Source organism: Delphinapterus leucas, chromosome 13 (assembly GCF_059928025.1).
Source record: "Delphinapterus leucas isolate spDelLeu-1000000601 "Yukka" chromosome 13, BTC_Dleu_Yukka2, whole genome shotgun sequence".
Taxonomy (NCBI): Eukaryota; Metazoa; Chordata; class Mammalia; order Artiodactyla; family Monodontidae; genus Delphinapterus; species Delphinapterus leucas.
This window is the reverse complement of record NC_143141.1, coordinates 36167604-36195182: the sequence shown is the minus strand read 5'-3', so window position 1 is coordinate 36195182 and position 27579 is coordinate 36167604. Positions and strand designations below refer to the sequence as shown.

At 41.3% G+C, this 27579-nt stretch overlaps 1 protein-coding gene across 1 annotated transcript; it reads right to left on the bottom strand.

Moving 5' to 3' along the window:
- Window positions 1-5675: 5675 nt before the first annotated feature.
- On the bottom strand, window positions 5676-11926 carry BMP10 (bone morphogenetic protein 10). The gene is made up of 2 exons (XM_022561265.2): window positions 11244-11926; window positions 5676-6613 (listed from the first exon to the last, which is right to left on the bottom strand). The coding sequence occupies exons 1-2, from the start codon at window positions 11575-11577 to the stop codon at window positions 5676-5678; spliced, it is 1272 nt and encodes a 423-aa protein (XP_022416973.1). The 5' UTR covers window positions 11578-11926.
- Window positions 11927-27579: the final 15653 nt, after the last annotated feature.

Below are 27579 nucleotides of genomic sequence, written 5' to 3'. Positions count from 1 at the left end.
TTGCCAGATATAGCCCACCAGCCAGCACACTGGAGGATCCCCTCCAAAAGAGGGGCAGGTTGATTGTCTGAGGGAAGGATTTGGTGCCCACCTGGGAATGTCTCCATGTCCTTCAAATCCCACATTCTGCTATAGAGTGAACTTCCTTCCAGAACAGGCAGCAGCATCTGTTTGTCCACCAGGCCTATTACCCTCTCAGGGCCCAAGTCTAGCCTAGGTGCAGGCCTTCTTTCTGTTTCCAGCTGGCCGAGGGAGCCCGCTGTTTCTGGCCATGTGTTCAAACACACACTATTACAGGAAAAGGGGGACAGTGGATGCAGAAGGACAGGAGAGCTGTCTGCAAGCCAGAGGGACTGTCATGAAGATGGATTAGATGTTCACAAGAGTTGGGAACAGGGGAGTTTTGAGGGACCCCAGGAGAGTCTTCAGTTCCATATAAGGAAGAACGCTAGCGACTTTCTGCTTACCTTTGTCTCTCCTGCAGTAACTCATGGGCATGATGAACTAACGTATTTGATGAAATGAGTACAAAGCAATCCCTCTAAAAATGTACTAGCTGCCCTTAAGAAGGTAGTGTGTTCCCTTCTCATCACTAATATTTGCGGAAAAGATGAAAAGTGCTTTGGTGGCTGCCAGAGGGAGTGGCCCTCAGATAACTTCAAAATTCCCTTCTAAGCTTGAGATTCTGTAAAGTTTTGGTAATCAAATTTCAGTGAAATTTAGCCTAGATATGTTTCCTAAAGTAATTTCTGTTTAATCTGCCTCATTCCAAACTCAAAGAAGAAATATTTCACAGTTATTGACAAAGAGGAGACAAGTTCATTGTCTATGTATGCCTCTGGTATTGTTGGGATTCACAGAAAGTTGTGTAAAATGGGAGAAGCATGCCCTCACTCTCTGGTGAGACCACTTAGAAGCCAAAACCAACTCATCGATTCTTCAGGCCGTGCTCTACGAACATAGCAGGAAGCTCTACTCCATCTGGATAGACTGTGAAAAAGAAACGTTAAAAAGAAAAGAAAAGAAACGAAAAAGGGAGGCAGGGAACGCAGAAAAGATTTCATCTCGAGGAAAAATAAGTTGCACATAATTATTGTCAAAATAATTTTTCCATTTTATTTAACAAGATGATTCTGAATGTACACATGTGGCTTATGAACACAGTGTAAAATATTTATTTCCATCTTCACTGTGGTCTAATAATTACTGTGTAAATTTGGACAGGGTTTTACGCGAAAACATGAACGTGCTTCAGCTGGTTCAGTGTGACCGTGGGATTCGTGGAATTCCCATGTTTGCAGAGGCTTTTTAGGTGGGCACGAACGCGTCGACATCCCCACAGCAGTCAGGCCAGACACTCACAAAACAAGTGCTCACGTGTGATAGGAACATGCGGATCACGACAAACGGGCATTCCTTGACAGGGTTGTTCAGATACATTACCACACCCAGAAACACCCTTTTATGCTGCTCTGATACAACGTTATCTACTTGCCTTCTGTCTAATGTGTGAAATCAAATGTCCTTGTTGGAGACAAGAAAATGCACAGAGTCACAGAAGCATTGCCTTTTTACCAGATCCGAAAAGGGCAAAGTACAACACGGTGACTCTGTGAAAAGATCCGAGGCCTTTAGATAGGGCAGCATCCCCTCAATATTCCAGACAAATTGTAAATGGCTTTGCTAAAACACTGCTGGACTGTATGGTCTCTTGAACAGTCCAGTAAGAAGCCGTATGTAAAATTCCTTTCTATAGAAATAGTTTTTACTTAGAGAATATAGATTCCAAAGGATACCAAAACATTTACTAACATTAATTTCTGGGAAAAGTATTTGCCATTAATTTCCAAAACAAATTATATGCAGGGAAAGAATTTAGGTACCTTGAGACTGATTCTTTGGGGAAATCACTAAATTAACTTTTTTTTTTTTTTTTACATTTATAGAGTAATGGACAAATGGATTTGTCCAGTTGGGTCTCCGAATTGGTAGGTCATTGAAGGTGACGAATACAGTCAGAGGGGAAGCACCAGTTTAGGGGCGTGAAGGGCCCCCATTAAATACCGTCTCCATTCACTGAGCAGCAAACATAATCCCTCACAGCCTGACCTTTGCCTCTCACAGTAAAATGACAGTGTCAACTTGTTAGAATGATAGTTATTGGTTAAATATTTTCTGGAACAGCTACACTTCAGTTAAAACTGTCCTATTTAGAAATCAGTGAATACGCCAAGGGGCTCACAGAATGCCTACAAGATACAGATATACACAGTTACGGCAAGCTTCTGGCAAGGCCCCTCGAAGTAACAGGAAAGGCTGATGCAAAAAGATAGAGATGAAAATACAGGCCATACACTGTAGAGGAGCCATACTCCGGGGAAGGTACTATTTGAAAAGCACAGAAGACTCTTTTATCCAAGAGGGAATCACAAACATAAAAATAAAATATTTGGTATTCTACACTATATTACAAAAAATAAATATATCCATCAATAAATAGTAGGAAGCCTAGAAACTTTTACATGAATATTTTGGTTGTTGGCTGCCAAAGTCCCCCTGCTACCTTTCTCAAGAGTCATTTAGGTTTATCAACTTCAACGATGATAATTCTGCCATAAAAGTGTAAAAAAGACAGGTGTGGCATATAGCAAAGGTCTATGACCAGAGAAGACAGTGGTGAGTTCTACTTTCCTAAGGATCTGACACCTTCCTGGCTTCGTATTCATGCAGTGAGGTAAAGGAATTGCGAGCATGCTTCAGGAGGCCTGAGGGGAGCTGGCAGGCCTCCTCTATTTATGGTCGGTGTGTTTTAATTTTTTGATGACAAGAAAGCAAAAAAAAAAAAAAATTGCAACTAGCAACATTTGAATAACCAATAGTTGGCTTTCTGCACTCTTTCCATAGGGTAGAAGAAAATCTTAGAAACGCGTGTTTACCTCTGGACTGTGGTAAAAGGAGAAACATCTGGCACATGCAGCCTGATTGCCAACAGCCTAGATTTTCACATCTCTTTAACGGAAGAGTGACTATAAGGGCTCATAACAAAGCTCCTCTAGGAACCTGGCAGAGCCAGCAGAGGGCATGAGGAAAGCAGAGCCTGGCACATCACATCTTTAGTGTTCTAATATCAGCGTGCTAATAGCAGGAGGGTACCAGAGTCGTCATGCGTGGCTCCCGAGGGCTTACGTTTACGTTTGCGGGTATTTTGCAAACCAGTTGACATCACATTGGTAGCTTGAAGTAGGCCATGGAGGGGATATTTGCGCCATTGAAACCCACAAATCAGAGCTTTTCCCTCCCCACAACCCGCACCCCGCCACTGCTGGGTATAAAGCATTCACCAGCATACCACTGTCTTATGTATTTTACATATAAAAGAAAATTCTGCTTGATTTTTATCTAGCTAGAACAATCCCATTCTACCAAGGTTTTACCGTATGTCTATCACAGTGTCCTTTAGAAAGGATAAGAAGTACCGTAGAGTATATGAGTATACAGTATGTACCATGGACCCATGGATGTAAAGGATGCACCCCATCCCATGGAGGGCACTGAGCTTGGCTATATAAAGCCAGTTACACACACACACACACACACACACACACACACATACACGCAAGCACACCATTTTCTATGGAGGGTATTCCATAAATGAATGATTCTGAGTTGCATGGCTCTCTCAAGTTGTCGATCACTGTATACCCACTGATGGCCAGAATACCACTCTTCCAGGGGCAATGGATTCTCCAGCACTCACCCTCCGGATACCAGTGGACAACAGATGTGCAGAGCTGAGGGCCAAATTGGGCAAAGTGTCCTTCAAAATAGCTTCCCTTGCCTCTATTTTCTAGGGCAAGATGAGATTATGACCCCAGACGTTTGTGAAAGCAAGGCTGATGTCTTGCAGGGTTAAAAAAAAAAAAAAAAGTGCAAGCCTTCTTTAAGAAGCATTCAGTGGGGTGAGGGGGGACAATGTACTGGAAACCACATTCCCGATTCTAGGTTGGACCATCCGTGTTGTCTGCCTGGAAGTGTCAGAACAGTTTGAGAACTGCTCTGCTGTGGTTCTCCCTGCACAACGCCTGTGGTCCTGCACGGGGGGCACTGGGACCAAGTCTCAGTGTCCTTCCAACTGGCCAACTAATGGGCAGATGCCCCAGACCATTGTCATCAGGAATACTTCCCAGTCCCTTAGTCCTGGCCAGTTCCCAAACAGAAAGACTGCAGAGTGGGAAGGATGGGAAGGCTACAGGGTTTCCATCATGGGGCAAACCTGATTTCCAAATTCTGGCTTAGCTTTCGAGTCATTTGGTTGTGTGTCTATTTATTAATTCATTTATTTAAATGTATTCATTTGGACTGTGGTTCTCTTTTTCTTACACTTAAGTATTCTTCATGAATAAAACATTTTATATATTAGCAACTCAACTAAATAAAATATCAGGGGGAAATCTAGAAATTAGAGCACTAACTCCTTTTATCCCAAGAGAAAATGTTTTCAGGTTTTCTCTTCGGGCTCAAAGCAGGGAAGGCCAGGGAAGATAGGGGACATGTGAATGGGAGAAGGACACAAGGTGCTCAGGCAAAAAAGAGGGAGGGAAGGGAAAAGGTGGAAAAAAGCAAGAGCAGAGGTTCAGAGGCAAAGGAGAAATATGAAGAATTGAAGAAAAACAGGAAGAAGAGTCCAACAAACAGATCCCTTCTGATTTTTCCTCCTCTTGGTCTTTGTTAATTTTATTTTGTCCAAAATATTTAACTCTCCAATTAGAACTGCTTATAATTTTACAAACACGTCCTAGGACAGCATCTCTATCCTTTGCCCCTCCTCCCCTAAGAGCCTCTCCCACCTCCTATACCCTCTGCAGCCATAAAGGCCAACACACATGGCCTTGCCTTCCTGTTGCCTTAGGAACAGATGAAGTTCCCTCTGTTTTCCTTTCTTGACCAGCCACTGCCCTCTAGAGCACACTGGTCCCCCGTGGGCTCATTCTTTGCTGTTGTCCCTTAAGGCCACTGCCCCTTGAAGCCACTTGGTTTCTGTATCAAATAACCCCTCCCCTCAAACATGCAGCCTCCTTTACCAGGCCCTGCTGCTCTGAGTAATAGCAGAAACTCAACTGACAAAAGCTACCCCTACATTTCCAGTAGCATTTCGGAAATGTAATACTTCCTAGGATGGTTAAATTCCTGGTGCAAATTATCCTGATGGAAATACTACCTAGAGAAGAGGTGACCAAGAACCTCCCACTGTCTTTTAACATATACACATTTGATTGGGTTATGCACGTGTGTGAGTAGAATCTGCCTCTATAGAACCAAAAGGATTTTATAAGTTTATCTATGTACACATATACATACACAAATATCTACCTCTCTCGACAGCGTTTTTCTGCTTAGGGGTGTTGCTTTCGAATCGGCCTAAAGGGCAAGTAGTGTGGGCTTGCCACGTACTATTAGAGATGGCATTGCCAGGAAATGGCAAGTCCAAAGAAACATAGATTGGAAGGGACTAGACTGTGGAGTAAATTATGCATTTCCTACAACAAAACCGACCTGTCAAGTTCCCTAAGGCAGCAAGCTTCTATGATCTGTACACCCTTATTAAATAATCTCATTAAATAGGAACACAAAATATACACATTTACAGTTATTAAATAAGCCACAGGACTCCTCTCCTATCTACAGCCACACTCAGAGACGGCCATGCCCTCATATTTAAACTTGTAGGTGACGACACCTTTGTCTAAATAGAGAATGGAGATGGGCTCCAGCTTGGTGGGCACACAGCAGGCTTTGGAAGCCTTCTGGGAATTCTTGAGGTGGACCAAGGCCTGGATAATCGCATGCTTTGTGGGGGTGAGATGCTCTGCCAGGGGGTAATTGCAAACACCACGGCATTCGTAGGCTTCGTATCCAGGCGGGGCGATGATCCAAGAGTCCCAGCCAATCTCCTTGAAGTCGATGTAGAGCGGGGTCCTCTTGCAGTAGTTTCCTTTTGCGTTCCTTCTGATGCGGGCAGTGGAGTCATAGATGATGTTTGACCTCATCTGCAGCAAAGCCTCTTCCCCAGGTCCGCTGGAATAACCTTCCAGTCCCAGGTTGTCCATTTCCGGAAGTTGCTCGTGGGCAATCATTTCATTCAGTTCCTCCTTCCTCTCCTTCTCACTGCTTTGGTCATCAGAAAACACGACAAGCAAAGGGACATGCTTATTCCGGGCACTAGTGTCTATTTCCAGTTGTCCCCTGCCAACATCCTCCATTTCATGTTTGCTCTCAATGTGAACCTCCAGCTGGTGGGTGGATGAGCCTGACTTTTGCCAATGCCTGATGGCATCGGTGACATCAAAAGTCTCCCACTCACTGTTGGTTCCATAGATCTCCCCTGACACCAAGACCAGCATGCTTCTTTCACCCTCACGGTCCCCTTTGCTCTCTAGTACTTCGAAAATGGTAATTTTCCGGTCCACTCCTTCATATATCATGCGATCTCTTTGCACCAGGGTGTACAACCTGAGTTCAGCCATGATGACCTCTTCATGGTGAGGGATGGACACATTGAAGAGGAGAGGGTATTTTCGGAGCCCATTAAAACTGGCTGGTTGGGAAAAGAGATCTGAAAAAAAAAAAGAAATCACATTTGCAGTATGTTACAGAGAAAAACCGATGCCTATTTATTCAATAAGAGCGCCTGTCTATTCAGGAGGCTTGATACAGAGAGAATGAGGGAAAATCAATGAAAACAAACACAGTGTTAGCAGTCTCTAAGAGAGAATACTGAAGGTCAAGGGTAGAACGCTAGACTGAGTTAAGCTGCCAAGACTAAACTGGAAAATGGCTGCCTCATGAATGAGAGAAGACGCACCCAGCCTTGTTTGCGTAGCTTATCCGTCACAGAATTATAGACCTGGGAGGGGCCTTGGAGATCGTCCAGGCAAGCCCCCAATTTTTCTAACCAGTGAGGAGCTATCAAACGAGACACGTGTGGTGGTTGTTTTTTTCTTGAAGCTTTTCAGTGATGATGTCATGGCTTTTCATATTTGTACTTGTAATGGATGGAGACCCTCACATAGTCGGGATCTTCCTGAGAAACATCCATGTGGACCAGGGGGTGGTAAACCTAGCCCACAGGCCAAAGCAGGCCTGCCACCTGTTTTTGGAAATAAAGGGTTACTAAAGAGCTTCACCCATTCATTTCTGCATTGCGTTTGTGGCTATTTGCACTACAATGGCAGAATTAAATCCATTAAGTCTCGACCAAGATCATACGGCCCACAAAACCCAAAATATTTACCATCTCCCTGGCCCTTTACAGAAAAAGTTTGCTGATCCCTGCTTTAGACAACAAAGCCTGACAAGGTCAACAGGATAGGCATAACACTAAGGGGGTCACAGCACTTGAATTTGGGGTTTGTGGTCCTCCAAAAGGAAGAATGAGGGGAAACAAACCTTGGGGATAGATTGGTTGCCTTAATTTTGTACTCTTAGCACCTGGCATGGAAGTGCAGCACATAGGAATCACTCAGAATGTTTATGAAATAAAATTGTAAAGGTCCTGTAGTCTTAGAAGCACACCTCCAAATATTATTATGTTGACTCCTTATCTAAGAATTTTATAGGCGTCCAAATCTCCTCTACACCTGTCCCAGGTAATACCTGTCTACAAGGAATCCCTGAAGACATCTGTCATCAATCAAAAAGTTCCATGACACCAAAGATGCTGAGGACCACCAATTGAGGGGGTCGCTATCACCTTTGGCAGCCTTTTCCCAATTGTATATCCAATTCATGATTTCAGTGAGGTCCTTGTTCCAGATTGTACTTTTAAATATTTTCCTTTAACTTGGTATTATTGTTTTTATACTAACTTCCTCTTTTAGACTTGTCCTAAGCAACAGTATTCATGAAATGAGGGGTTCGAGATGATAGTTATGTGGATTTTTTCAATCCACTTTAATAAAAACATATACTGATTTCACCTGATTCACAGCTTCCTCTGGGTACCACCTAAAATCATCTCATACACTGCCAGTGAGAATTACAGGTCAATGGAATGAATTTAAACTCTCTAGCATGGCTCACAAAGCTAGCTATAATTAGGTCTTAACCACTTGATCCAGTCATAGCTCCCATTCATCCCCTACAGCATGGAACATTGCAATTTATCAATTAATATTTGTAGAAATATTAAACAAAGTCTCCTATTTAAAGTAGACTGATAGGGGCTTCCCTGGTGGCGCAGTAGTTGAGAGTCCGCCTGCCAATGCGGGGGACGCGGGTTCGTGCCCCGGTCCGGGAAGATCCCACATGCCGCGGAGTGGCTGGGCCCGTGAGCCATGGCCGCTGAGCCTGCGCATCCGGAGCCTTTGCTCCGCAACGGGAGAGGCCACAACAGTGAGAGGCCCGCGTACCGCAAAAAAATAAAATAAAATAAAAAATAAAGTAGACTGATAACTTCACTACTTGCCAAAACACTCCTTTGCTTTACTGTATACTGCACCTTTGGATATGTTCTTCTGACCCTCGGAAAGCTCTACCCCCTCATCTCCATCTATCTAGATGTGACCCCTCCCTATGGGGCCCTCCCTTCTTCACCTCCCTATATGGGAGCCCACTCCTCTCTGGGCAACTTGAGTATTTACCCTCTATACCTCTCCTTTGACCTTGCCATTTACATCCTTGATTTTCAATTGTCTATATGAATGGATTTTTCCCAACTAGATTGTCATCCTAATGGCACGTACCACAGCTTAACCTCCCTTCTATGCCTCCAATCTACCATGATGCTTTAAACAGAGGTAGCACTTTAAAAATATTGATGAGTTGATGATTCTGGGCATCAGACCGAATTGATTTATGGGCATGACATGTGTCCTTAATACATCAGGTAATACGGTAGTTGTCCCCCGCCGCTTATAGGAATGGAGAAAACTTGATTCCCCTTGGACAGGAAACATGAGAAGACCAAAAGTAGGGGAATAGACTGGTTGTTCCATCCTTTAGAAAAATGCACAATAAAAGCTCACTGTAGTGGGAGGAAGGGTTTACCAAGGAGCACAAGGACATTTTTGGTGGTATGAATATGTTCACTATCTTGATGGTGGTGATGGTTCCAATGGATGTTTACATATGTCAAACCCTATCAAATTATACACTTTAAATATGTGAAGTTTATTGTTTATGCCCATTATACTTCAATAAAGCTGATATAAAAATAAGTTCACTGTGCATGTGCAAATATAGTAATAATGGAGATGTTACACTTCAGGCAAGGGAGCTAGTGTTTGCTGAGCAAATTTCACGTGCCAGGTGCTTTGCAAATTGTTTTATTTAGTTCTTACAATAACCCTATAATGTTGGTATTGGTATTCTGTTCATTTGATTCTGGAAGAAATCAAGCCTCAATGCAGAGAATTGACCTCCCCAAGATGACAAGGAGAGGTCAAAGCAGTGGTAGGAAATAAAGTCATGCTTTTTCCACCTTGAAGCAGCACTTGTTTTCCCCTGTTAGTTAGATTTGGAGGAGGTTTGGTTTTGTTTTGTTGGTCTTTGTCTCCTAGGGAGTTGCACTGAGCAAACGTAGAGAATCAAAGAAAGACAATAACAGCCGACAGGGCGAGCCCAGTGCAGGATTCATGACCTTGGGCTGTGCATTTTCACCAGTGGACTGGCAGAGGTGCGGGCAGCTGGGTTGTCTACTGAGAGGTTTGCTCCTACCCTCACTGATATTCAGTAATAAGAAGCTCATTTCCTCACCTGGACCATCGAAATCCTCCACAGAAGTGAGAACTGAAAAACTCCTATTTTCCCCAGGGATGCGAATACTTTCCCACCCACACCCTGAGCCAGCCACCCAGGGATCCGCACTCAGAAACATTAGGAAGCCTTCCCAGGGAAGGAGGATGTTTATTTTCAATTCAGACTGACCACAGAAAGAATTTGTAATTTCAGCTTGTCATTTCCATCATGTTACTAAATGTTACTAAGTCACATTTCCAATATGTTACTAAATATTTGAAATTTTGGCAGTCACCTAAATTTTAAAGGCAAATAGTATCTCCAGGACTGAGCAATACCTATTCAACATTTCCCCCAATGCCTAGAATTTAAGGAATTCATTAGTAACCACTGTCATTTGTTTAATACTTCATAGCAAATGTAGTACTTTCTTACTTGTAACATCTTTGAAATTACTCAATTGTGTTACGTAGGTATATTGTCCCCAATTTACAGTTGAGGAAATTCGGATTCAGAGAAATTAAGCTAATTATCCACATCTACTAAGTCAACCCTGCTTGAAAAATCCAAATCTTGAGCTAAATATTGTCACCGCCTTTTTGCTTTCAAGAATACTTGGCCAACATCTATCCAAACCCTCTTTTGTACCTGGTTAATGACTATAAAAGCATAATTGGTAAATATGAAAGAATTAGTTACTTTGGACCCACAACTTTTACCATAGATATTAGAAAAAAATTTTCTTGATTACTTGCACCATATTAAATAAAGGATTAACTTGCTAAGTCATTAGATTTAGTACTGAATAAAGATCTGGGGGCAGAAAGCACACTTTTCCCGCTGGTATTTAAAACTTGTACATTGCTCTTCATAAACACACAGAATAAGCTGGATCATTAATTGGACCATGCGCACTTCCTGGAAACTATAAACAGTGCTTCAAGGATATACACGTCACAGCAAACAAAACAACACTTTAGGAAGAATCTCTAAAATATGTTTCCACCCTGTTTGAACATTTCTTAAATAAGGTCACAAAATGGAAACTCACCCAAAGTTTGAGCGAAACGCAAATCACAACTTTCTGTATTTTACCTATTGTCATCATTTTCATTCTACGTAGAAGTTGACAAATTTTGTAGTCCATTAAAAGCTAAACGGAACTGAACCCTATCTGGAAAATGACAGACAAAGGTACAGTGGTAGACCAACATTAATATTTTTTATTACCTGCTGTCCAGATTGAAAATTTGCAAAGACCCAATTATAATGTCAAAACGGTAGACACTTTACGGCATTGGATTAAAAGATATTCTTTAATACCTTTCAATAGTATTTGGAAAATGACCATAAAAACAGTATAGACCAAAATGTGCCTTGTTTTGGGGTATCTGTGTACACACACCCCTATATAGATGTTTTCACCTTTATCAGTTCCATGCATTGTAAATTTACTCACCGCTTCTAAAAACTCGAAGCCAAATTTGGTCAGTAAAATCTCCACTTACCTTCATTCTTGAAACTCCTAATGATGTTGGCAGATGGCATGGAGGTCCTATCTGTTGCAAATTTGTTGTAGAGTTCCAACATGTACTCTGGTGGGTCAACCTTGGCTGCATCCTGCATCGGGATGTCCGACAGGTTCAATGTCTTGAGAAACTCTTTCTTCATGCTCTGTAGCAGTGTGTTAAAGTCGACACCATCTTGCTCTGAGAAGACATCATCAAACAGGGGCATATCTTCTTCCAGAGGAGACTGCTCCAGGCTCATGATGGGGCTGCCAGAAACCGAGTGAGCCACCAGGCAGGAGAGAGCACACAGCTGCAGGGCCAGGGAACCCATGACTCTGCTCCAGCCCCCAGGCCAACCCAGGAAGGTTTAGCGCTCCTGGGCTCTAAGTGGCAGTTTTATCTTGCGGAGCGTAAATGTCTCGTGTCACTGGAGACAAGTTTGGAAACTTCCCCTCTCTCCCTCCCCCTACCACTCTTCCTCTCACCCCCCAAAATCAGGTTGCAGTAATTGGATAACAAAATCCCCCATAGGGGCCTAGCCTTTCTTATCTCCCTAGTGTAAACTTGTGCACCAGATTTTGTTTCTATCTTGCAATCCTTTTTTCTTTTAATGAGCATTTTGTAAACATTTCCACATTCTGACACTGGCTGAGAGATAGGACAATTTTCTCCTTGCAAAGGCTCTGCTTCTCCTTTCAATTCACTTCCTTTTGGCAGGAACGCCTAATTTCTGCTTTTACGTGGTTCAGTTTCACACATGCATATAATAGACATTGATTCAACACAATACACGTCAATGGTGATATGTATTAATGCGAGTGATGGGGCTTTCATCCTCACATAAACATTTCTGAAGAAAGACCAAATCTCCAACATTTCCAAGTTAAGCTAACAGATACAAATGAACTTATATAAATCTTTACAAGTTGACATTATTAGAAACAGGAAAGTGTAAATTTCATGAGCAATAGCCTTTTTGGTACAGATTCGATCTGGCTAAAATGGCTTTTGAAAAATAGGGCAAGTGCTTCATTATCACAGCAACTAAAATTTATTAGGTGCTTTCCTACGAACAGGCATCGTACTAAGTGCTTTGCATATATCACCGAATGTGCTTCCTATAATAACCCAGTTATTATCCCCATGGCATATATGGGTCACTAAGATTCAATAAGTTGCCAGAGGTCACAAAGCTACAAAGTGATAGAGCCAGGATTTGAATCCAGGCAGTCTGACTCTTATGAAACAAGAAAACAATCAGACCTTTTAACCAGGGTTCCCCTAGTCTGGGGCACAGGCGGTTTAGCCAGATCTAACTAAGCTGCAGCCCAGCCCGTCTCCAGGGAGTCCATGGTCAGTCCAAGGCAGGCAACAGTTTGCAGCTGGGTGTGGAGCTCAGAACCTTCACCTGTCTGATAAGTTATTAAAACGACCACAATCTCTGCCGAATCCATCTTTATGGTTAAATCAAATTGACCATCAAACGGTTCCAGTAAAAGCTTGGCAAACAAAGGTGAAAAATGCTAAATGCCTTGATCTGAAAAACAATGGTGGAATTGATTGTGTGTCTGGTGTAGGGAAAGACAAATCAAGGTCATCTCACTTTTCAGCCCTAATTAGTGGCAGTAGCAAGGTGATTCTGTGGACAGCTCCAGGGGGTACTTTTCCCGCTGAGGCATTGGGACTGGGGTCTCTCTGACCTGTTCAGTGCACGCCCTGGTGCTGAGTTCAGAGGGCTGCGTCTATATATTTGGTGCACTGGAATATTCTCTTAGTTTCTGAGTTAAATTATCCTATGTTTACCCCAATAGGATAACTACAATAGCTCCCCTTTCCATTTTTCCTCTAGGCTCCCTAAGCTTTATAGTCATCTTCTGATTCTTCCCCTCCTAAAATGCAAATTTTTACAGCAATTTTTTTTTTTTTTCGGTACACGGGCCTCTCACTGTTGTGGCCTCTCCCGTCGCAGAGCACAGGCTCCGGACGCGCAGGCCCAGTGGCCATGGCTCACGGGCCCAGCCGCTCCACGGCATGTGGGATCTTCCCAGACCGGGGCATGAACCCGTGTCCCCTGCATTGGCAGGCGTACTCTTAACCACTGCGCCACCAGGGAAACCCTACAGCAATTTTTTTTGTACTACCAGAGAAAGAGCTGTGTTTTAGGGGAAAAGAAAAAAACCTCCACAAAATTGTTAATTTGCTTAATAGATGTGAATTTGATTCAATGCTCTGTTTCAGTGAAAGCTTCTGCTCCTACATTAAACAGACAATCGTAGACTGAAAATAGATTACACCCTGAACAGGTCCACAAGTGAGTGAGTCCAAGGGCCATAACCCATCCTACAGGCTTTACTGGAGGTTCCCAACAGCATACCAGCAGGGTCCTTGTATCACGCCCTGCATCGAAACAAGCACCCGTTTATCTTCATACACACACACAGATGTCAACGCACACTCCAAAACTCTGAATGGCAGGCATGTGCGTGTAACTGCCACAAGACAGCCGAGTAAGTGGTAGTACTTATAACCCCGGCGCGCTGGTTTCAGAGGTCGGAGGAGACACGGGCATCCCACCTTGCAGAGTTCTGGTTCTGTACATTCTCAGGGCTAGGATGTGCAACTGTGATTTCCCTGGCTTCCCTGTGCTCGGTGTTAGAGTAATGATGGGGTTAAATATTTAGACCAGTTTCCTCATCACAAATGTCTACTTTTTGGTTGATTTGGTTGATTTAAAAATAGAATTTAAAAATTTCCTATTTAAAAATAGAATAGGAAAGTGTCTATAACAACATCTCAATGCCTCTGACATTTTTTGCGGGCCTCTCACTGTTGTGGCCTCTCCCGTTGCGGAGCACAGGCTCCGGACGCGCAGGCTCAGCGGCCACGGCTCACGGGCCCAGCCGCTCCGAGGCATGTGGGATCCTCCCGGACCGGGGCACGAACCCGCGTCCCCTGCATCGGCAGGCGGACTCCCAACCACTGCGCCACCAGGGAAGCCCCGTCTTGAGGGTTTTTCATGTTGTCACATAGCCCATTTACAACCATTAATTATAATAATTGCCCAACTCCATTGGGTAGAATTCCCATAGCCTTATAAGAGGATTTTTAAAGTAGTAAAGGAAAATTTACAATTCTATTGAAATGTAAAGACATTGGATATTTAGATTTCGAATACAACTGCCAACATATTCTAAGATTGAGAGCAGTTGTTCAGATATTTGCTTGCTTGGAATGTAGGTCCAAGAAAAGTGCAGAGTGCTTAAACAACATTTTTTCTCCATAGAATACCGCCAATCTCAGAAATACTTGGAGACTCTGTGCCACATCACCTCTTGCCTGGACTGTGGTAACAGGCTACCAGCTGCTTCTGCCCTCAACACCTAACAGTCTGTTCTCAACACGACAGCCAGATTCTGATATGATATCGAATCATCACCCCTTTCCGCACTCAGAGAAAACGACGAAGTCATACGAAAGCCCTCATGACCCTCCATTGCCTCTTTGACATCATTGCCACTTGCTAACTCTACTCCAGCCCCTTGCTATTCCTTAAACACCCCAGGCATGCTCCCATCTTACGGCCTTTGTCTTAGCTGTTCCCTCCACCTGAAACAACCTTTCCCCAATAACCCGCATGGTCACTCTACCATTCAAGTCTTGGCTCAGAAGTAAACTCCTCCATGAAGTCCCACCCTGTCCACCTTGTTCAAAATGGCACATCATCAAGCAATCCTGAACTTAGGACCCTGCTCTAGTGGTTGCTTCTCACCTCCCAACATAAAATACAATTTATTAACATAGTATGCTCACTGTTTTCAGTCTGACTCTCTCTGCCATCCATCCTCACCCCTAGCTAGAGTATGTATTCCAGAATGGCAGGAATCCTAGTTATGTTCCATGATGTATCATAAGTGCCTAGAGCTTTACTTTCCCCACAGCAGTTAATAAATAGTCACTCAAGAAAAAGAAATAGCGAACATTCAAATATTTTCTTCCTGAGACTTCTTACAGTAATATCATAAAAACATAAATGCCATTTAAAATAAATAACCATCATTAAAATATGCATGCATTTTCTTGAGACACACTATATATGTATATAGATAGATAGATAGATAGATTGGTTTATTACTATTGTATACCATTCAATTAAAAATTTGCAAAGAATTAGTTTATCATCCTTCTAAAATTTTATTATGCAATGTACCATACACATAGTGTTTCTAGAAAATATACGAAAATTTGAAGACAGTAATAAAACAGGCACACCCGTGCACCCACCACCCAGTTTAAAAAGTACAAAAGACCGGGACTTTTAAAACCTCCATGTAACCCTTCCCAATTCATCTCTTTCTCCCCAACAGAGTAACTACCAGACTACATTTTTTTATTAATCAACCTGTTATACTTTTGTGATTTTACTACATATGAACAAATCCCTAAAAATATATAGCTTAGTTTTGCCTATTTTAACTTACATATAAATTGAACCATGCTATATGTTTTCCTATATGACTTGCTTTTTTGCACTTTTTAGCTGTAGTCCATTGATTTTCACTACTGCAGAATTCCAAGTTTTACAAATATAAAAAGATTTATTATACTGTTGATAGTCACTTGGATTAGTTCTTATTTTCTGCATTATGTACAGTGCCACTGTGAATAATCTTAATTGACAAATTGTTTTCCCAAAGGTTTCCCCAATTCTGTTCATCCCAGCAGGAGTACTTGTTTTACCACTTGTGTTGGTTGACTTTGGGGGCTGGTTGAGGCTTGATGGCTCTCTCTTCTGTTGCTGTCCCCATTCATTCTCAGGATCTACAACAGAGCAAGAGATGGTCTCCTGGACAAAAGACATAGTTTAGGTGGGAAAGCAAACACTGTTTTAAAGTATTGTGTTGGTTCCCATAACTCTATAATAAACAATTCAACCCATGTAAAAGCATGGTACCCAGGAGCAAAAAAGCTTATTGAAGGACAAGAAAGGAGACATATAAATGTAACACTAATCTAAGTTCATGAATAGGAAGACAATATAACAAAGATGTCAATAATCCCCAATCAATATATAGATTCAATAAAATCTCAATCACAATCCTAACAAGACATTTAATTGACTTGAAAAGATGATTCTAAAACTTGAATGCAGGAGTGAAGGGTTAAGAATAGCTAAGATACCCTTGGAGAATTAGATGGGAGACTTTTCTTACCAAGTACCAAGACCTATTAAAAATCAGGAATAATCAAGACAGTGTTGTGTCATTGCAGGAAAAGATCAATAAAACAGAAAAGAATCTGGGGAAAGCCTCATACAAATATGAAAAATTGATATATAATAGCTGGCTGGCATTGCAGATACAATAGGAAAAAGATAGATGATTTGATAAATTGTGCCGGGATAGTTTATTGAAAATATTGACTCTCTACCTCGCTCTTTATGCAAAAATCAAATCCAGATAAAGTAAGAGCTTAATATGAAAGAATAATTTTGAAACTTTGTCTTGGTAATATAGAGGCTGTTGGGGAAAAAAAGTCTGGGAGGAGGGGTCCTTTCATCCCAAGAACTAGTGCCTCCTATGCTATCTCCAACCGTAGAAGATAACAAGGAGATAAATGATTATCCTATCCCCTTTTGCTCAGAGAGAGAGAGAGAGAGAGACAGAGAGAGAGAGAGAGAGAGAGAGAGAGAGAGAGACAGCCCACGGTTTTTGAAAAGTATATAAATTGATATTATCTATCAAATTCCAAAGTAGCTAAATAGTATTATTATTATTAGCTTTAGAAGAAAGCTTCACCAAGAGTTCCTTGGAACAGAGAATACCCCAATTACATTTTAAATTGAGTTTGTTACACTTATGCTCCTTTCAGAAACACAATTATTCATGGAGTGCGACAAGCTTTATGTGTTACAGAAGACTACATTATCTGTATCTTAATTCATATTTCATAGTTCTTTAAAGCTAACAAAATCTCTTTTGGCATGTACTTCTTAAGGAGCCAATGCTAAAAAGGAAAATGCCCACTGACCTAGGATGTCCTAGGAGTGGCATAGACTGTCCATCATCATGCTCTTAGGATCACTCGAGGTGTTTGACAGCTGCGCTAAGCAACCATACAGAGTGGAAAGACAAAGCAGCAAAGCCAGCCAGGGCGCTCTGCCACCACCCTGAGATAAGTCAAGCCCTTTAACACCAGAGGCTGCTAAGGTTTTATTCCACACTCTCAGCAAGATAAGCTGCCATTCACGCCTCACAAGACACTCAGATCTGGAAAGCAGCTCAGAGGGAAAACTAAGATACTCAAATAAGTGCAATTATTTCAATGAAGAAAATTAGTAGATTTCAAGTTTTTTTGACTCCCGCTCCATGAGGGGTCAAGAAGCACGTGTCTTCTGGGCTCTGCAAACATGTTAATGTGGACAGGGTCGTGGAATAACCTCAGAGCCCTGCGTGCCTCTCGGTATCAGCCGTTTTGCACTTATATCTGAGCCTCACTCCAAAAGGAAGCATTTGTTTCCCCATTTTACAGATGAAACTGAGGTTTTGAAAGGCTAAACAAATCACCCCGTGTTCATGCATTGGGGAAACTTGGATTCAAAATCACCCTCTTGCCACTGCTCCCTCCGATTTGTCTAAACAGCTAACAGTCCATACAGTTAGACGCTGAGAAGGTGGATAAGGCATGATAGGGCATACCTCTTTTTACTATGCTTTGCTTTATTTTTTTTTTTATCACAAATACTCCATTTTTTATAGGTTTGCAGCAACCCTGCATGGAGCAAGTCTATCAGCACCATCTTTCCAGCAACATTTGGTCACTTCATGTCTCTGTGTCACATTTTGGTAATGCTCACAATATTTCAAATTTTTCAGTTATTATATTTGTTATGGTGATGTTACTATTGCAAAAATATTGCGATTTGCTGAAGGCTCAGGTGATAGTTAACATTTTTTGGTGGGATATTCCGTACTAGTGGATTAGTCTGTACTCTGTTCTGTGGTTTCCCTAAAAGCTGCATGAATCCTGCAATATTTTTAGATTTCCTAGGAGGGCTCCAATTTGAAATGCTCTGTCCAGGCAAAACGTGGGTCTCCTTTCTTTTTTTCATTAAGAAAGTATGGTCACCTTATCTAAGAATTCAGTGTACATACATTTCGAAGGGGCAACACTCATTTGCTCTTTGAGTGATCACGACCAAGACCTTCCCTAGAGAGCTGCAAGGTCAAGGCAAACCACTCGCGATATTATTGACTTGGAAAGTGACTATTACAAGATGATGAATACCTGGAGAAGGGAGGAGGAATGTGGTTTTATAAGAAAGATTCATCTCAGCCAAATCAACCTACGAATGTCAGTGTCACAGTCTGAGACCGTATAACCACCTAGAATGTTACAGAATAACCCCTTGCTCCCCAGTTTCATGATCCACTGAGGCAAGTCCTATGACTGAGAATTGTGGACTCTCCAAGTTGGAAGGAACACAAGAGGTGGCCTCAGACACTCTGCAGGAAGAGAGAAGGAAGGAGAAAAATAGCTGAGACCTGCCTTATCGGCAGGCAGCCACTTTTCAGACTACTTTCACTTGACAAGTTCAGAAGGTTGCATGCCAGAAGGGCTTCTTGGAGAAGGTCTTCCATATCAGAGCGATAGCCTAAGTGTCTTGTGACAGAACTGTTGCTGAGCATCATACATTTCTTTGTGAAATTAGAGTCTGCATGTGACCCATCTTCATTAAATACCATGCATAGAACAAAGAGAAAAAGAAAATTGAAGCCATGAATAATCGTTAGGTAATGTTGGAAGAGCAGATCCATTTACAGAGTCAGACTTCCAGTTCCTACACAGAAAGGGATGGTCACTTTTGCCTTAAAAGGCTTAGTTACCTCCCTAAGAAAATCTCTTTGTCTTTTTTCCCTTCCATGGAAAAAGGTCAGGTTACAGAGTCAAGTTCCAATGTAATCATACAATGTCATAAGACAGTAATTTAGTTTAAGCAATCCTTACAAAGCGATATGAATATATGACTGGAAGATGACAAAGTGAATTTTAGATAACTACCTTCAATTAAGCTTGTTCTGATGTAGAAGTCCAGGGGACCAAAGCCATTTATATGGTCTTTCACATACCCTCCAAAATTATTATTAGTGAATTATCTGTCAAGGTGTTGTTTAGGACTCATTGATTAATTATCTCTGGGGATTTTGCACAGTTAGGGTTGAAAACAGCACCTAAAAGAAATTCTCGTGAAGGATAAGAGCAGAGTTCTTTAAATAGCCAATCAAACAGCTAAATGGAGTTTGGGTAGCCGAAGAATAGAAACAGGTAGGACTTGGTTTAAGGAGATTGCTAAAGTCACCTGATTCTACCACTCTCACCACATAACAATCATTGGCTTAGCTAAGGTGAAACACCCAAGTGAGCTCTGTAATAAAGCCAAATGACCAAATCTGTGATAAAAAGAATTCCAAAATATGCATCCCCCAGCTGTTATTCCAGGCAGAAGAATGGCCATTCTCTGTTACGTGGTTGATGTACTTGTGAGTTGTATCAGCTTTCCTGAGATAAGGTTAGAATGCCTGTCTTCTCAGACAAGTTGAAGGCAGAGGCTGTATTCCATTCATTTATCCCCAGAACCTAGTATGAAGCTGGGCACATAGTACATGCTCAATAAATCAATAAACAAAGAAACACACTTTTGACATGAGGCCATCACATATTTATCTGCTTTGGGTTTTCCATAGTACTGTAAAGAGAATTGAGCTTAAAGATATTCAAGGGAATCTACATTTAAATTAAGTATACTAGTCTTCCTAAGCGTCCCAATCTTCCTCAAAACTGCTGCTGCATTGAATCCCTAAAGGCACTTACATCTCCTGCCTCTTGCCATCCACTTTCTATCCCATGCCACACCGGCCTACTCTCCCTCCTTGGTGTCACCTTTGAAAATACTGAGATTCTTTTTTGATTATTTTTCTACGGATTAAGTTTTTTGGGAATACTGGCCAGGGCTTGACTCATGGGAATCCTTCATCCACGTGGCTGAGAGACAAGAAGAGTCTGGGCATCCTCCAAGCAGGAGGGCACACTCTTTCCAAGCCACCACTCTCTTTGCTAGGTTTTCAGGATCAAAGTGCCTGGACCCCTTCTTTTTCTTACTGTGTTTCTATAGGGTTGTTTTTCTTTTCAAATGGATTGAAGTGTGGTCCCCAGGAAAAAAGACAAGGAGACTGCAGCTGCCCTTGGGTTCTAAGCTTAGAACCTATGTATAGCCAGAGAGGAAGTGTTCCTCTGCCTGGTCCAGTTCAGCTCATCTGGAGATTACATTAGGTTCGGGGCAAAATCCTCACAGAGACACAAATGTTTTTGCCTAGAGCGTCTCCCTGCTGCATGAATGTCGGTCCCTTGAACTTGTGATATCAGGCAGCTCTCTAAGGAGTCAGGAATCTTGAGCCCCGGCCAGAGCCAACTTATCATGGCTAATAATTCATCATTCACCACCACCTCTAGAACAAATGTTTATCAAGCACCTACACTGTGTAATGCACAGTGGCACGTGGCTGGCAGCGCTCACAGACATAGCAATGAAAATAAAAGGCTGCCATTTATTCAGGTCCTACTCTGTGCCAGGCACTGAGCCCCATGCTTTATGGTCATTATCTTATCTCATTCTCCCCCAAACTCTATGACCTAGAGCCATAAAGCCATCGTCTCCACTTTACAGAAGAGGAGGCTGGTCGGAGAACCAGGAAGAGGGACATCTAAGATTGACACCAGCTCTGTTCAGTTCCAAAGTCCAGTCATTCACTTCAGCACTACCCTCCATCGCCAAGAGGGGCTGATCTGATGGACTGAGGGGGATGGCAAAGAGAGCACAGCTGGGAGGAAGAGAATAAGCCATAGAAAGGGGCACATCTTTGTCTACAATGAAGGAAGAGAGGAAAAGATGGGCAGGGACACAGCCACCTGCCACACTGGAGGTGGTAGGAGAAGTTGAGGAACTTCATACTTAGTATCCTCAATTTCCTCTGGGAAGTGAGAGGCAGAATCATCTGGTGAGTAAAATGAATGCAAGGATGGGGCAGGGGTAGTTAAGATGATGGCGATGACAGCAGCAAATATGGAGTTCACTATGTGATGACAATGCACTAATTTATTTACATGAGTGACCACTTTTAATTCTCACAATTCCATGAGATAGGCACTATTTTGGGTTCCAGGAAGCCAAGGCTCATAAAGTGAAACAGTAAGACTCTTGGGGGACTTGGACTAAGTAATAGAGCTGGGATTTTAATCCAGGAAGTCTGATTCCAGAACCCAGACCACTGAGGGGAAAGTGAGAAGACTGCTCGGGATGTGTAAAAAGATGACTCCTCACACACTTTTCATTTAAAAGATAAACATTGGAAAATCAGTGATCTGATAGGTGGCTTGTGGGGAGAATTTTAGCTTGGAAAGTTAGAACAGAAAATGGATCAGCAAGGCCAACATGCCAAGGAAGCATTTAGAGTTGTTAAAACTGGAGTTTAGGAGAGAAATTAGATGTAGAGTTTTTATAGTAATAACATATCATATATGTATGATATGTTACAGTCTCCAGAATTTTGACTAAGTGATACATTTCAACACATATATATATATAGATAGAGAGATAGATAGATAGATCCCAACATTCATGAATGTCAGTAAAACGTATCATTTCTGTCCATAAAATTCAGTTAAATATGACATAAATTTGAGGCAACCCCTATAGAATCTCAACCAGTCTATACAAGTAGGACTAGAGCCATTTCCATTTTTACTAAAGTCAACTCTACTTTGAATTTCAGTAATATGGAAGTAATACTGTAAACTTCAGGAGTGAAGTAACTTGGTCCGCAGAACCACAGGGATGATGGCAACTATTGTAGGCTGCCCTGAAGCAGTACATAAACTGAGTGTACAGATGAAGGAAATAGACAAATGGTCTGTAGCACCAGAAGCAGTCACGTTTACAGCAAGACAAGGTCCTCCATGGAAACAGCCAGTGGGTTCAGCGGTGAGAAGAGGGGGAGGACAGCTGTGAAGGAGGCTGCCAAAGACCAGAGGGAGAGGGTCTTGGGGAAATAGGGGCTTTCCAGGGAGAAGATAAAGACTGGCTCCTGCTTTATTTCCTTTGCTACTTGCTCTTCTTTACTTGGTACAGAGCCAACAAGAAGTTAATTTCTCCATGGAAAAAAGTTCTCTCACTGCTGAATTGTTGTTGATGCAGAGGCCAGGTTCCAGTGTCACTCACTCAAGTGTTTTATTAAATGAACAAATGTCTCCAGTAAGTTGGTAAAATTCTTTAAGGGGATCTTCAACTTTTTTTTTTTTTTTACCAGTATCACCAAAGTTTCTCAGACATTTTCCACCCCTTCCTCCCCGTGACCTTCTGTTGACTATTCCCTGTCACTCACGGTCAAGCCCACAAACTCTTGCTCTGCACACACTTGTTTCCATGCTCTGTGGAAGGAAACTTCTGCAGGGCCTTCATCCACGGGGCTCTCACCAAGCAGTCAACCTTTTGACGTTCCCCTTTATAGCATCTTTAAGCTGCCTTACCCCAGTAGCATCGTGGTATTCCCACTTCACCTATGAATTGAATCTGTAGGTAAATTTCTCTTCTTTCTATTCCTAGGAATAATTCTTGAAATTTTATTTCCACCTTTGTGACTTGAAAATATAATTTAAAATGTATTGCCCAGAATCAAACGTAGTCTCGCCTATAGGACTTCCTGCTGTTCAGAGTGTGACCCAGTGGTCAGAAAAACTTGATCTTTGCCCTAATTAGGCAATTTCCTTAAGCCCTCAAAGCCATAGATGTGCCACCTATAATGCATGGATAATGGTGTTCAGCATAAGGCTTAGCTCTAATAACCATTATGAATGTAGAGATCTGTTCATCTCCAGGCTTTGAAACCAGTTATTCTCCTTTTCAGATAAAATCTTGCTTTAAAATTTGCTATCTTCTCTGCCTTTTATCGTGCCCTAAGCTGTGGTTCAAACCCTTTTGAAAACTACTTAGAAAAAATTTTTTAATGATTAGATGAATACATATTTAACTCATTTAATGGGAAGTTTTCATTCATTGGATGGCCCATTTCTTTTATACTGACTAATACGGCCATTAGAATACTCCATACAAGAGAAAGTCAAACCCTGAACTCCAACGAAGTTTCCATTAGCTGTGTCTGCACAAAGAAAATAAAGTTCATGGAAAACTGAGGTCTGCAAATCCAGGGGAAATAGGAGGAATCCTCCAGCTTGTCCTCTTATGGCCACGTGGGTGTGAATGAAGTAACTGCAGTCAATAGAGGTAAAGGAAAGGGGAAAGGTCTGGGAAACCCATAGCCTTTGTAACACAAGTTCCGGAATAATTTATTTACTGCCCCTTCTCTCCCTCCTTCTCACCCTCCCTTTCCTCCTTCTTTCTATATTCCCTCCCTCCCATCCTAAATATATGTTTGAATGTTAATTTCAAACATTTGACGGTTTAGAGGTTAACCTCAGTTTGAAGGTTAACTTTTGTAATATATACATTTAAGGAAAGAAAACGTGACTAGTACAATACTCTCAATCCAATTCCATGTCATCAGATCCTCACTATGATCCTGTGGCAAAAGCAGGGCCTGCAACATCATCCTTCTTTTATTAATAGGGAAGCCAAAACGCCAAAAAGTGAAATGACTCTTCCTGGGTCCTTGTCAAAGACCTCTTACAGTCATCCTGAAAGTCAGGACTGAGGTCTAACAGTTAAACTAGGTCTAAGCTAAAGTGAACTAGGAAATAGGCAGGGTTTTTTGTTGTTTTTTTTTAAAGAGTAAGAAATATGTTGGACAGAACAACGAATTTAGTAGGTTGGTTAATAGTTTTAATAATTTCAGGCTCTTAATACAGATTTACATATTCTACAGAATGTTTGCTGACAGTATTTTAAAAATTGGAATCAGTAATTCAGGCAAAACGAGGCACAATCATATCTAATCTCTCTCATATATAGGACGCGACATTTTCTCTATATTAATCTAAAAATATTTCTAATGTCCCAAATATGTCCAAATATAAAGTAATCCCTCCCATTTTTCCCAATGAAAGATTAAGAAAAGAGATAGATTGGGAGGGAGGAGGGGTACGTCTTGAATATATACCTTTTAAAGATGTAGAAGAAATAGTCAAATCTTTACTTATATTGTTTCATTTAATAATATTGATATGTATATTTAGAATAGTGTTACATAAAATATGAATTTAAAATTGTTTCCATTTTCACATTTTTCAAAAGATTGCATTTAAAACGCTTTACGTGAATCTTCAACGTCAGTGTCATCACTTACATCAGCCTTTCACTAGAAAACTGATCCCAAACACAAACGTGCCTTTGGATTACGTTAGCTGTCAGTTTTTCAATTGTCCTGAGGTATGTATTCATAACCTATCCAAGGAAACCATGCAATTTATTGCTTTTTAAGCTGATCTTCAAATGGCTTTTATCCCCCTTGTAACACTGGCTGGTTGCAATTGGGAAGCATACATCCAGAAATAATTATGAAATATGGGTTAAATTTCTTTTTTATTTTATCAGTTCAGACAGACCTCAATAAATATCCAACTAAGGTTATTAGGTTGATGTTTTCTTCAAGCAGTACTTCATTGGTCGAGAGAAAGGAATTGAGGCAGTAATTGTAGCATGAGACTTTGTAAGCCCTCAAATATAAGGTGGGCTCTTCTCTGAGGGGAATCTTTGGGGGAAATCTTGGTCTTTCACTTGGGCCTCTACAACAGCTGGTCTGCAGGGCTTGGTGCCATGATTCTGGGAGAGAGTTTTTCCATTTGCCTCTTAACCATCCAGTCTCTGACCTCCTTGGGGAATACATGTCACACTGGGGGTGCCAGGGAATACATGTCACACTGGGGGTGCCAGGGAACTCTAGGTCAAGATGGATCTCTATCAATAAGATGCATTATCAACCTGCAAGTATGCTCCTGTATGTTTGAGACATCTCTATACAAGGCCAGAAACAGGGTCTTTGCGTCAATACATAAACACGGTTCTCCTCCTAGCTGCTTTTCTGGCAGAGTGAGAAGATTCCAGAGTAACTGTTTGAAATGTTACACATTCATTCGTCATCAGAATTTCAGTAGCTTTTCCAGCACAGTTGACATCTAGACCTCTGGATGGGGACCATCTCAGAATGGACCATGTATGGGGAAAAACGTGGAAATGACAGCCATTCCAGAGAAGGCAGAAATGAAAAGCTCCAATTGGAAACTAATTTTAGTTATCCTGCAGGCGCTCACTCCCGTCACGCTGCTCTGTATCTCTCTCCTCATTGAAGATTTTGCTCATGCGGCAGGCAGTGCCTGATGGCATTTATGGGCATCTTTGAAATGCTCTTCCCAGAATGCTTTGGAAGAACTTAGCATTGCCCTTTGGTACCAATGACTTATGAGAACGACTTGTATCATTCTATTGCCCCCAAACATTGATAGATGTCAGGACTCTAAAATAGCTGCAGAAGGAGTTGCCAGCGCATACTTTGCAAACAAGAATTATAGAGTGGTGGATACCAATGACAGAACTTTGGGAAAGAGTGTTCATCAGAAGATGAAGTCAAGTGGTTCACACATTGGTGTTTTATCAGTTGGTGATTGTCGTTAGTAAACTCAGAGGTGTCTTACCAGGCAGATCGCCTCTGCCCAAAGACTGCCTGAATCCTAGATGCAATAGAATTCTGAGTGGAATGTATTAGTCAGGACAGGACCCGTTCAGAGTTCATATATCTCCTCTGATGTTTTGTATCGCTATTCAATTTTCATGAGTATGTATCTTATCTCTTAACTAGTTTATGGTTGGATACTGGGTCGATTTGGAGTCCATAGGAAGAGAAAAACTTAATATGGACATTACATTTTTGTCCAACTGTTGGAAGATTCTTGGTAGTGGTCAGAGGTTACTGACTGAAGGGGAATTGAGTGGAGCCTTCATTTTCCCAGAACCTCTGAAAACAAAATCAGGCAGAGATAGGGTCCAAGGGGAGATGGTACAGCATGAGGGGACATTATTCTCTATGCTTTAGAATATAAAAAAAAGATATGAAAATAATTTCATACTTTGGCATTTTTATTAGCATTAATCATTCCCTTCTCTGACCTCTAATTTTATTAAGCACCCACTGTATTCTAGACACTTGGATACCAACTTTTCCATAGCCATTTCTTTCTCTACAATTCCCTTAATGTTTTCTATAATCCAATATTTAAGAACATAGTCTTTTGTGTTACACAAACCTTTCTGTGTGTCATACAGACCACTTATTGACCATATGAACTTGAGTTGATTACTGAATCTTTCTGAGATTCTGTTTTCTTGTCTATGAAATACTATGTATAAAGTAAATGAGCTACAAGGATATACTACACAGCACAGGGAATATAGTTAATATTTTATAATAACTTTAAATGGAGTATAATCTATAAAAATATTGAATCACTTGTTGTACACCTGAAACAAATACAGTATTGTAAATCAACTATATTTCAATAAAAAAAGAAATTAAAAAAAAGAGATCAAAATACTACTTACCTCATAAGGTTGTTGTGAGACGAGATAAATCCTACAAAATAAAGTCTACTACTGGTAAATGGTAAGCATTCATTATCATTATTTAGTGCAAGTTTTTCTTATTTTATTAGGTTGAGCCATTTGCAATTGCCATTTTTGTATGTCAGAATGGTAGAATATTGGTGGTTTCACGTGATTCAACTTTGTGTATGTTGTGCCTCTGGACGGGCTTTATGTTGGTTACCATCAGAGTTAAGGAGACTGATCTCCTTAATAGTGTACGTAAGGAAAAGGAATATGGTGTCCAAAGGCTGGAGGTCCACGCTTACAGATTTTATTTCAGTCAGATTACACTTCTTTGTATAACTGAGCATTTAACTCAGGGCTGTCTACATAGCAGGTGATTTATAAATATTATAGTAATTTATATACACAAAATAGCTGAACTTTAGGAAATAGAAAACTACTTTTTAAAAATTACCCTATATTCCTTAGTTATAACATTCCATTTCTGATACCTAAAACCAAGTTGACACATCATTTCAAAAACTCGAGTAGCAAATATGTATGACTTGAGTTGACCTGATTGAGTTTGTAAACTAGACCTATCATGTAGAAACTATTTCACTTCAAACCAGTGATTCTTGATGAAAAACAAGGCTGTGCAAATCATAGCATGAAAATGGTTGCTGTTAAGGGTGAGGGTTTCAGTCATATCTCTGTCTCTCTCCAAAAAATGAAAAGAGATCCCAG